A 13,018-nucleotide genomic window follows, 5' to 3' on the forward strand; every position below is an offset into this window, starting at 1 on the left:
TTATTTTTATAAACTTAATTTCAATTTATTTCCGTTTACAGTCATTAGATGCAACATTAAGTAACAACTTAGTCAAAGTAAGAATCACTTTTTACATTCGAACATAATATGATCGTTTCTTTATTTTTTCATTATTTGTAGCATCAATATGGATTTGCTCGTATATTGTTCTGTTCTTGATATTCTTCTAGAAGCAAACGTATGAACGAAAAATATTTCAGTGGCATTCGCTGTTGGTGTGGTTAGGACATATTGCATGTAGTGCTGATTGATTTCATCTTCTACATAATATTAGATGGCACGAAGCATAAGTGGCATAACAGCAGTCTCGATCTCGCTTCCTTACTTTCCTGCATCGTTCAACTTCTTCGGTAAACTCAGCAAGGAATTGATGAGTTCTGAGTTTCGCTTTCCATATCGCTTGTTCGATACTACGTTTACATATGGATTGTGAAGATGATAGAAGCACACACGGCAAGCAGGCAAGCTGTAAATTTCACTGAGTTCGTTTGTATCAGATTCAGCCAGCAACTCAGCTAGCTGTCGTATGAAAGGCTGAAATTAAAAGAACACATATATTAAAACTAGGTATATTATATATGTATATACCGTATATACAATAAGACGTAACAAATGAAAAATATAAATGTGATTATAAAAGAAACTCCAAGTAAAAATGGTATAAGGCGAACAAGCTGTTATTCTACTATCACTGTTACTTGGGACGTGCCTAGGGTTGCGAGATTGATTTTATGTAAATTATTTTGAATCCTCGCCAGATCTTTCATCCTGGTACTTCAACAGTTAGTCCATATTGGTACAGCATACAACATGGCTGGCGTGAAAATTTGTTTGAAAATCAAAAGCTTGTACGTAAGATAATGTTTCGATTTTCTGTTAATAAGTGGATAAAGACATTTTATAAATTTGTTCCATTTGGCTTGAATGCCCTCAATGTGATTTTTTAAAGTTATTTTTTTATCTAGCAAGAGCCCTAGATACTTAACTTCATGTGACCAATTTATTGGAATCCTCTCATCGTGACAACATGTCTACTTGAAAATGCATATAAAGAACTTTTGGTTTATGTGGATTATTATTAGTTGAGTGGCTTCCAAATTAGGAGAAATCTTCCATTTTTGCAAGTATGAAGAAAAAATATCCAAACTCTTTTGAAATCTACTACAGGTGACACGCAGGCTTCGTCCTTTGGCGAAGAGGCCTGTGTCATTCGCAAACAATTCGGTAAGTCAGATGTGAAAATATTGTACAATGTTGGTCCCAAAATGCTGCTAGCTCTTACAATCTTTCAGAGTTCTGATAATTCGATTTGACAGATAACTTTGGATTATTCTAACAATGTATGTTGGAAAATTAAAGTTTTTTTTATTTAACAATCAAGCCTTCATGCACGAATACTTTTTCTTATGTCTAGAACAGCAAGACCAGTAGAATATCCTTAAGATTTGTTGGAACGAATCAAATTTGTAGCACGTAAAAGTTGATGTCGAATGTCCATGTCGGAATCCGAACTGTTCATTGGCAAAAATTTAATTTTCATTGATGTGGATCATCATTCTGTTCCAAATGACCTTTTCAAAAAGCTTACAGATAGAGGAAAGTAAGCTGACTGGACGATAGCTGAAAGCTTCTGCAGGATTTTTGTCTAACATTAGGAAAATATATTAGCTGTCTGGATGTTTCTTGATGAGGTTGTAGGAAATTTCATCATGGCCAGGAGCTTTCAATTTTGTTTATTTTTTTTTTAATATTAGTTCTCACTTCTTCCAAATTAGTCTCACAGGAGTTTTTGAAAACGTTCTCTTGATTGATTTTAATTTGGACTATAGTGATTCCTAAATGCGCGCTTTCAAACAAAGTTTTTGAACTTTTTCGAAATTAGTTTTTAATCATTTGTTTTTCTCTTTCAAGGCCTGAATTTGTTTCTGAGTATTTTTTTTTACAATTTCCCAAAAGGCTTAGAGCCAGGGTCCAATTGAAACATTTAATTTTTAACATTTATGTTTCTTAATTGAGAAAACCGTTTTTTAATTTCTTTTTGCAGATCCTGCCATATAATTTTCATAGCAGGATCGCGAGTGCGTTGAAATTGCCTTCTCATCACGATTTCAAGACGGATCAGGAGTTAAAGATCATCGTCTATAATCACGGATTCGAATTTTACTTCACATTTTGGTATTGCAATGCCTCTTGCTCCAACAAAGGAATTAGTTGTCAATATCAAGTTTTGTTTGTAAAGAAATGTTGACATTAAGATTAAAGTCAATATATTTTTCATACATATTCCAGTCGGCTCGAATATAATAGAAAGTGGAACTGATAGGATTGAGAATCGTTTCATGGTATATTTGAAATGTTTTTTTTTTTTTAATTCGTAGAGTAGGTGTACCAATACTCGCCGTCTTGAAGAGATCTATTATTAAAAATAAGCAAAACATTCTATCAATACGTCAATCGAAAGCTTTCAATCCATGTTTAGGAGTTAAACAGGTAATACTGGTCAGAAACCATATTTTCGTGTGCAAAATTTAAATTGTAAACTAAAGATCATTTACGCCAGTATACTCCATTTTTTTAATTTCGAATTTCTCATGAGAATTACCAGTTTGGGAAACTTATTCAAACCTTATCTATTGAGAAAAAAGTGAAAAGGAGCTAACATTTTAGAAAACAATAAAATTTTTAGTTTCTGAAAATTTTGCCACATCATTTCAAAATAATCAAATGAACTCTGAATAATGTATGCCTTTAAGCTAAGCGTGTTATTATTGTTGAGCATACCAAAAGCTAAATGACTTCAAATCAAAGATCAAAATGATTAAAAAATTGTTTAACGTTTTAGCACTTTTACAAACTTTTTAATTTTCAAATACTTCCACTCATCGCGTTGATAGGCATTATCAAAAGTTTTGAAATAAGTTGCTTGTGCAAAAACAAAATTTTGCTTTTTAAACAACTTTCAAGTGGTTTTGATGATTGAAACTCAAACTGATATATGTATGTATGTCCAAAGGCCACAGCCCAGCCAATTTTTTGTGGACAAACTACAACAAGTGGAAATATCCATAAAAATGATAACGTAGTTTATGAACAACCTCTTACATCCTTAGTCTGATGTTAATTTTATTCGCTGGATAATGAAAGATTTGAACTTCAGTTATAAAGTATGTTCCTTACACTTTGTGGCAGTGCCCTTAAAGACTAGAAACAAATAGCGTGTGGAAATATTACTGAATAATACTCTCAGGTGTTTTTAGGAGCGCTATTAGTTTAACTGAAAAATATTTTGGGAGCTGTAAAATTTGATATCATTATGTGTCTATCCAGAGTATCAATATTTATTAAAATACTCAGGACAAATGGAAAACATAAATGTTGGGCTGATTAAATCACATTAAAACTTGGAATTGGCGGTCCAAATCTACAGAAAAGTAATCTCATTAGTTCAAGGATCAATCTATACATACTATTTGATAACGGGCATTCCACAACGATAGTAAACAGAACCGAAGTAATGTATAATTTTGATATGATTTAGCTTTTACTGTACTGGTCGAATTATTTTGTATCTATTTTTAACCACAAATATATTTTTTTCCATTTTTCTAGCCTGAGTTTCTATTCTTTCACATGAATGTGGTGTTATAAGTATTCTAAAATGAAAAAAAAAACAACAAACAAAATCCCTTAACTCACTGTATAAACAAAAATCTAATTTCACTTTAGATAAGGGATTGATTTATTTTGAACCTTTCAATAGAAAAAAAACTGATATTTATTGAGATTAGCCATAAACTATTTTTTACATTGACTATCTTTGCAACAGGACATTGAAAATTCTAGTTGGTGTACAATAATCGGCAATCAATCCTGTTTACCGTCTTCTTTTATCAATATGAAGTGACAATCTTGATTATTTTTTATGATCAGCTAAATTAAAAATATTCTCTTTCAAATTGACGATCAAATGTGAAGTTAGGTTGCGAAAGTTTTGCAAATTCAATTCAATATTAACGGTTTCTTGTATTTGAATCGCCAAAATCAGTAAAGTGATTTTAGTGATTTTTCTTCCAAAGTTATCGCTAATAAATTAGACTTGGTTGAACTTATCACCATACTAGAACATCGCCACCTTCGCATTTTAGCTTTGCGATAGATCACGAATAGCTTTCATTTGTTTCCAAGAGAAACCCAATCTTATTCTTACAACTCTGATAGCAGGAGCTTTGTCTGATGTTTCATCCCATACCCACAAAAGTGAAATACAGTAGTAGACTTAAAATTGCACTCATTCCGTTTTACATTTCTAAGCGTTTCCATATGCAGGTATGTTTGTGTATCAAATCACGTTAAATCTTCTTGATGAGAATGGTTGAAATATCAATGTTTTATGCAAAGATCGAAGTAATATTTCTTATAAAGAGACGATGGTCAATGAATTCATCTATTTTTTTGGATATTGCTAAAAAGCAAGATGACGAACTACTCATAGAAGAGTAATAATTCAGCGAAATATTTATCTGGAGATGACCTTATTGACTTTGGTGCGTTTTTAATGTGAGCTTCTGTTTTGAAAACTTTTTGTTCAAAAATTGAACCGATTGTCAAAACAATCTAAAAAGCACTTTAGTATTCCTATATCCACTAAATACCTTACTCTAATTAACAACTGCCGAAAGTACCACATCCACTTACTTCATTATCTACATCCACAATGCCATCGTCGTAGGATGGCATAGATGCGCAGATGCTGAGACACAAACAAATTGCCACGAAAAAACTCGCTTGCACGTTAACCATTTCGTATGTCTGTTAATATTCCACGTATAATCCTTTTGTTTCTTCTAATCCTTTGGCTGATTCCGGTTCCTGGACGTTATCCTTGCTGTTCAATGGCGAAAATGTAACTGCCACTTTGCTTTGCAAATGTTTAATTTATATCATAGAGGGATTGATTCAGAAAATTTCATTTCTGTGCGGTTCCATGGAACAGCGACCCCCCACGTGGTCGCCGGGTTTACGACCATTTATGTGGGTTTTGCAAACAGCATACGTTTTTCCATTTCGCGGTGCATAGGATAGAGGAGATACCTTGTCAATAACAGGTATCAGACAGCATTGCTCCGTTTCTATTATGTTTATACAGGACCATGAGGCTCACTCACTGATCTCATTGCATGTGATTTAACTGGTAAAGCTAAAGGTAATCAGGGTGTTATGCGTGGATTTTCTGGAATATTGGTTAACGTGACGAACGTGAGCTACATTTAGTCTACATCTGGTGTAGACAGATCATATCAAACAGTTGAAGTAATATCAACTAGGTTACCGATTGGTTAAGTCGTCAGAAAAGTCCAGGCAACTGGCATATTGATTGAACCACGCCGGTTCACGTTATTTGGAGAACCATATTCATTCAATTCAATACTCTACTACTTTCGGTTCCGGAAGTTTCCGATTATAAAAGCAGCAGGGGCTGAAAGGTTTCTAATTATGTTTTATAAAAATAGATATTACGCAGAATGATCATCATTCCATTCAATTCATTCATTGGATGACGTAGTTGAATTTAGTCGGTGGTTGAAAATTATGCATTGCTTCAGATTTTCGTGTTCAGTGATAAGTTAAATGAGAAATAGACAAGCAACTGCTAGATAAAAAACAGTAAATGACTAAAATTTCAATGATGCAATTAATGATAATTACCGATTTCGCGGGTGTAAAGATAAACCAATTATGAGTGAAATTATAAAATGACTCCACGTATTCAGATGGGATTTGAACATAAGTTCATGTATGCTAGACGAATTATTACTAACTAATTGCGAAAAAGCTCAAAAACTTGCTATGCAATTTGGAAGCGTTAACAATTGGGTCCTAAAATTTTAAATGAAATCTTGTTTTTATTTAATAACACGAAAAAGCATGTTACTGCAACTACTTTAGCAATTTTTCCCGCTCAAATAATGGCTATATCATGTTTAAACTTTAATTTAAAAATTTGGTCCATAAATGAACCTTGACACTTTTGATCATGTTTGACGTTCGCTTAGTCGACAAAAACACCACAGGGGTTTTAGTTCGACCACTGGGGTTGTTCCTATCTGACATTTCGTAAGGGACACGGAAAACAAAATACACCCAAAATTTGAGTTTAAGCCAAAGGATGCGACAAAATCTAAAAAAATTTTTTTTGGGCTTAAACCAACGGAAAACATTAGAAAATTGAGTAAACATGTGTTTTTGGCCTAAACTTACGCGTTTGGCACTAAAATTGGGACAGGGCTTTAGGACCCTATTTCAATTTAGGACTCACTAGTCCAATTGAAAATCAAGTTACTCAAGGTTTCGAAACCGTTCTCGACAATTCAGGGGAGACTGATTTGAAAAAAATATGAATATCAAAAATATTAAAAATGTGAAAACCCCTGGCGATGATTTTTTACAACCTAATCTTGAAACTCATAAAGATTAGTTTATCATTCTGAGTTGATATATTTAACAAATGTTTTAAATTGGCATATTTTCCAGTCAAATGGAAACATGCCAAGTTTGTACCAATTTAAGTAGTGGACAAAAATCTGGCCGAAACTTATAGCTATCGTCCAATGAGCTTGCTTTCCACCATCAATAAACTTTTTTAAATGCCATTTTGAACAGAATGATGGTCCACATGGGCTTTCCTTAGCCGAGTGGTTAGAGTCCGCGGCTACAAAGCAAAGCCATGCTGAAGGTGTCTGGGTTCGATTCCCGGTAGGTCCAGCATTTTTTCGTAAATGAAATTTGCTTGACTCCCCTGGGCATAGAGTATCATCGTACCTGCCATATGATACACCAATGAGAAAATGACAACTTTGGCAGGAAGCTCTCAGTTAATAACTGCGGAAGTACTCATTGAACACTAAGCTGAGAAGCAGGCTCTGTCCCAATGAGGACGTTAATGCCAAGAAGAAGAAGAAGATGGTTCACAACAACTAACATTTCTTTTTTGCCATTGAACAGTTACGATTTTGGCATGGACATTCGACCACTAATCAACTTTTATGTGTAACACATTTTATTCGTTTCAACAAATCTGAAGCCTATTCTATTGGTCTTGCTATTGTAGACATAGAAAAAGCATTCGACAGTGTTCGACATGAAGGCTTCATTGTAAAATTTAAAAAAAACTTTAATTTTCCAACATACATTGTTAGAATAATCCAAAGTTATCTGTCAAATGGTACACTTCAGGTTAATTTTCAGAACCTGGGAGAGCTGGTGTTCTTCAAGGCACCATTTTGGAGAAAAGTTCAATATTTTCACATTTGACTTATCTGAGTTATCGCAGGGATGTTGAAAATCTCTGTTTGAAAATGAGACACGCCCCTCCGCCAACGAACGAAGCCAGCGTGCCGTCTGTAGTAGATTGCAAAATAGTATGGATTTTTACTTCATACTTGCTGAAATGGAAGACTTTTCCTAATACTTGCAAAACTCGACTAAAAATATTCCCACATAAGCCAAAAGCTCTTTATTTGCCTTCAAGTATACATGTTGTTAGGATGAGAGGGGTTTTAATAAATTGGTAAGATGATGTTAAGTACAGGGCATGGTAGATAAAAATTTAACTTTCAAAAATCACATTGATGGCATTCAAGCCAAATGTGAGAAATATATAAAATGTTAATAAATCTTCGAGCTGTTTAGTAGAATACCTATAAGTAGATGAAAAAACCGAATTTAGTACTAATTGAACGGTATAGTACTAAATTCGGTTTTTTCATCTACATATAAAATGTATTTATTCACTTATTAACAGAAAAGCAAAACATTGTCTTAAGAATAAGCTTTCGATCTTCAAACAAATTTTCAGGCCGGCCATGTTGTATGCTGTACACTAGACTGATGCAAATTTTGAAGTTTTTGCTCCCCTTTGCTTAAACGATGTCAATTATGATGAAAATGATCCTCCCAAAATTTAAAGTGATTCGGAAGAAATTTGGTTGTGCACACGCTATTTAAAGTTTATATGGAAATTCCTATGGAAAAGGCAAACCTTTCGTGTTAAGTCCTCTAACTGCTCGTCATAATAATCTATGGAAAAGTGATAACACTCATCTCATGTGAAAACTTCCCAGCTACAACTTTGCCGAAGACCACATTTCGATGAGACGTAAGGATAATTTGTTATTATTGATAACAAAGTCTAAATCATGTTGAGATGATCATTTAATTACTTTCAGAGCAAAACTGCTTTTTTGCTGTAGAACATAGTAGCCTGGACTACTTTGATCTATTCTTCCCGCCAGGAGCACCACTGTTGCCTGCCGAACAGTTTGTGAAGCATGCTACATGCAAACCTACTTTATGATGATGAATAACAATTTACCCTGAGGTCCAATCAAAAAGTGGTCTTCGGCAAAGTTGTAGCTGGGAGAATTTCATATTAGGACAATTTGTTTACTTTTCCATAAAATATTATGATGAAGAGATAGAGGGCTGAACACAAAAGATTGGCGTTTTCCATAGTAATCTCCAAATAAACTTCAAATGGCGTGTGCACAGTCAAATTTCTTCTGAATCACTTCAAACTTTGGGAGGGTGATATTTACCATGATTAAAATTGTTTAAGCATAGGGGAGTAAACATTTCCAAATTTGCATCACTCTACTGTATACTGAAAATAATCCACTCGTTCGATTCACATTCTTTTCATCGTGAATCTGTCGTGTCGTTTGGTGCGATTTACAGTCGGTGAACCTATGTTCGGTCCAATGCGAGAAGCAGAGGCAGAGGGAATCAGTGCGCATCGTACCTTCGTGCTGTGCGTACACGAATTCTCTCTGCTCTTGGAAGTTTTCTTAAAAACTACCTAAAGCAATAAAACAGTACTTTTCAGTGCTACACAAACAGTACTTTTCAGTGCTAAAATTAAAAACGGTACTTTTCAGTGCTAATTAAACAGTACTTTTCAGTACTATTTTTTCTACTATTGATCCCTTTACGATCCTTGTTTGGACCCGTGCCTTCGATTTTTCGTTGGACCCGTTGGCGAAAGCTAGCGGTGGTAATCCTTCTTGGACACCGTCTAGGGAAAAAACCTCTCGAAGGTCACGTCTTTCTCGTTTATTAACTAAACATGGTATCAACAACTAACAAAAGGAAGGGTGAATCTCTGAATTCACTACTTCCTCCCAAAAAAGTGGGTTTTAAAACTGTCACTACACGTGGCAAGAATGGAAGAAAGGACGCTTCCCCGGAATGCGAAGTTTCTTCCAAGGGTGAAATGAATAATTGTATTGAAATGAGCAATCAGTTCGATGCTCTAGACAAATTTTCCGAACACCAAATCGAAGCAGCCTCTAGCCCAGGCTCTTTGATTCAAGTAAGGAAGCAAAGAGTGCCACCTATCGTGGTCAGTTGTTCCGAATTTGGGGGATTTAGGCAGGAGATCTTGAACTCCATTAGGGGAATCAAGGTTTCCTTCCAAATCGCAAAGAAAGGAGACTGTCGCGTTTTACCGGAAACTCTTAAAGATCGCGAACTTCTTCTCAGATATCTTGAAGAGAAGAAGCACAAATTTTTTACTTATGACGACAAAACTGAACGTTTGTTCAAAGTCGTCTTGAAAGGTCTCTCAAGTGACTATAAGTCACCTGAAGAGATCAAAAATGGAATAAATGATTTACTTGGATTTTCCCCAGTCCAAGTAATCATTATGAAAAAGAGAACCCAATCTGGCATTGTTCGGAAAGGGCTTTCTCAAGAATATTATTTAGTTCACTTTAACAAAAAAGAACTAAATAATATTAAAGCTTTAGAAAAAGCTAAACTTATGTTCGATGTCCGTGTGACGTGGGAACATTTCCAGAAACCTGGAGGAAATTACCAGAACCCCACTCAGTGCCGTCGGTGCCAAAAGTGGGGTCATGGTACAAAAAATTGTCGCATGGATGCTAAATGCATGATTTGCGGAGGTTCTTCTCACGCTAAGGACGACTGTCCTGTGAAAGAAGATACCAGAAAATTTCAATGCGCCAATTGCAAGGGCCCTCACAAAGCTAACTTTTGGGAATGCATTTCACGCAAAAGAGTCGTTGAGGCTCGTGCCAAGCAGATGAAGGATAATATCCGTTACGATAACGGTCGTATCCGGAATTTGCCTGGTAGAGTATCGAACAATGCTCATTTTTCAGTTAACGATCGCTCGAATCTTTCAATTTCGAATGTATCTACCCACGGTAAATCCTTTGCCGATATCGTAGCAGGTAATTTGAACTCTTCCCCTGTTCGTTCCATGAGTACCCATTCTACTTGTTTCAAATCAAATGGAAAAAACCCTACCGCCACAGGTAACTCCTACCCCGCTTCTTCGTCTACCGAAAATTCCAATGGGAAATCATCAGATGATATGTCTGCCTCTGATTTTAATTTTCTAACTGAACAATTGAATCTAATGATTGATGCAATGTTCAAAGCCACCACTATGACTGAAGCAGTCCAAGTAGGTGTAAAATTTACAAATAAAATTGTTATTGGATTACGTTTTTCTAATGGATCCAAATAATAATTTAAATATTTTAAATTGGAATGCTCGTTCTCTGAATGGTAAAGAGGACGAGCTGTTTAATTTTCTTACAGCTAATAACGTGCATATAGCAGTTATTACCGAAACTTATTTAAAACCTGGATCCAAATTTAAAAAAGATCCTAACTTTTTTGTTTATCGTAATGATCGACTTGATGGGGCATGTGGGGGAGTTGCAATCATCATTCATAGGCGTATAAAACATCAACTGTTTTCGTCATTTGATACTAAAGTTTTTGAAACTTTAGGTGTTTCTGTTGAAAAACAGTTTGGTAAATATACTTTCATAGCTGCCTATTTGCCTTTTCAATGCTCTGGACAGCAAGTTAATTGGCTTCAAACTGACTTGCGAAAATTAACTCGCAATAAGTCAAAATTTTTTGTCATTGGTGACTTTAATGCCAAACATCGGTCATGGAATAATTCTCAAAGTAATTCCAACGGCAGAATTTTATTTGATGAGTGCTCTTCAGGATATTTCTCAATTCAATACCCTGATAGCCCCACATGTTTTTCCTCTTCTAGAAATCCATCTACGATTGACTTGGTCTTAACCGACTCTAGTCATCTTTGTAGCCAATTAGTTACTCATGCTGATTTTGATTCTGATCATGTCCCTGTTACATTTCAAATATCGCATGAAGCGATTCTCAATCCTATCAGCTCCACTTTCAATTATTTACGAGCCGACTGGAATATATATGAAACGTATGTTGACTCTAATCTTGATGTTAAAATTTCTTAAGAAACTAAAATTGATATTGACAATGCTCTTGAAACTTTAACAAATTCCATTGTTGAAGCTAGAAACATTGCAATTCCAAAATGTGAAGTAAAATTTGAATCCGTGATTATAGACGATGATCTTAAACTCTTGATCCGTCTTAAAAACGTGAGGAGAAGGCAATTTCAACGCACTCGTGATCCTGCTATGAAAATTATATGGCAGGATTTGCAGAAAGAAATCAAGAAACGTTTTGCAGATTTAAGAAACAAAAATTTTGAAAATAAAATTTCTCAATTGGACCCCGGCTCTAAGCCCTTTTGGAAATTATCTAAAATCTTGAAAAAACCTCAGAAGCCTATACCGGCATTGAAAGAGGAAAACAAATTATTACTAACTAATTGCGAAAAAGCTCAAAAACTTGCTATGCAGTTTGAAAGTGCGCACAATTTTAATTTAGGACTTACTAGTCCAATTGAAAATGAAGTTACTCAGGAGTTCGAAAATATTCTCAATCAAGAGAACGTTTTCGAAAATGCCTGGGAGACTGATTTGGAAGAAGTGAGAACTATTATTAAAAAAATCAAAAATATGAAAGCTCCTGGCGATGATGGAATTTTCTACATCCTCATCAAGAAACTTCCAGAAAGTAGCTTATCATTTTTAGTTGATATATTTAACAAATGTTTTCAATTAACATATTTTCCTGACAAATGGAAAAATGCTAAGGTTGTTCCAATTTTAAAACCAGACAAAAATCCTGCAGAAGCTTCTAGCTATCGTCCAATCAGTTTGCTTTCCTCCATCAGTAAACTTTTTGAAAAGGTTATTTTGAACAGAATGATGGCCCACATCAACGAGAATTCAATTTTTGCCAATGAACAGTTCGGATTCCGCCATGGACATTCAACCACTCATCAACTTTTACGTGTAACAAATTTGATCCGTTCCAACAAATCTGAAGGCTACTCTACTGGTCTTGCTCTTCTAGACATAGAAAAAGCATTCGACAGTGTTTGGCATGAAGGTTTGATTGTAAAATTGAAAAATTTTAATTTTCCAACATACATTGTTAGAATAATTCAAAGTTATCTGTCAAATCGTACACTTCAGGTTAATTATCAGAACTCCAGATCTGAAAGACTTCCTGTAAGAGCTGGTGTTCCCCAAGGCAGCATTTTGGGACCAATATTATACAATATTTTCACATCTGACTTACCTGAGTTACCTCAGGGATGTCAAAAATCTTTGTTTGCGGATGACACAGGCCTCTCCGCCAAAGGACGAAGCCTGCGTGTCATCTGTAGTCGATTGCAAAAAAGTTTGGATATTTTTTCTTCATACTTGCAAAAATGGAAGATTTCTCCTAATGCTTCCAAAACTCAACTAATAATATTCCCACATAAACCAAAAGCTCTTTATTTGAAACCTTCAAGTAGACATGTTGTCACGATGAGAGGGGTTCCAATAAATTGGTCAGATGAAGTTAAGTATCTAGGACTCATGCTAGATAAGAATTTAACTTTCAAAAATCACATTGAGGGCATTCAAGCCAAATGTAACAAATATGTAAAATGTCTCTATCCCCTTATTAATAGAAAATCAAAACTTTGTCTTAAGAACAAGCTTTTGATATTCAAACAAATTTTCAGGCCAGCCATGTTGTATGCTGTACCAATATGGACTAGCTGTTGTAATACCAG

The 13,018-nt window shown here is 34.9% G+C and overlaps 1 protein-coding gene across 1 annotated transcript; it reads right to left on the reverse strand.

Moving 5' to 3' along the window:
• LOC5572286 lies at positions 1-4,936 on the reverse strand. Its single transcript, XM_001653921.2, has 2 exons — positions 4,717-4,936; positions 1-555 (listed from the first exon to the last, which is right to left on the reverse strand). Exons 1-2 carry the CDS (start codon positions 4,819-4,821, stop codon positions 343-345), a joined length of 318 nt encoding a protein of 105 aa, XP_001653971.2. The 5' UTR covers positions 4,822-4,936; the 3' UTR covers positions 1-342.
• Between the last annotated feature and the right edge of the window lie 8,082 nt (positions 4,937-13,018).

The sequence above is a fragment of the Aedes aegypti genome, chromosome 2 (genome assembly GCF_002204515.2).
Source record: "Aedes aegypti strain LVP_AGWG chromosome 2, AaegL5.0 Primary Assembly, whole genome shotgun sequence".
NCBI lineage: Eukaryota > Metazoa > Arthropoda > Insecta > Diptera > Culicidae > Aedes > Aedes aegypti.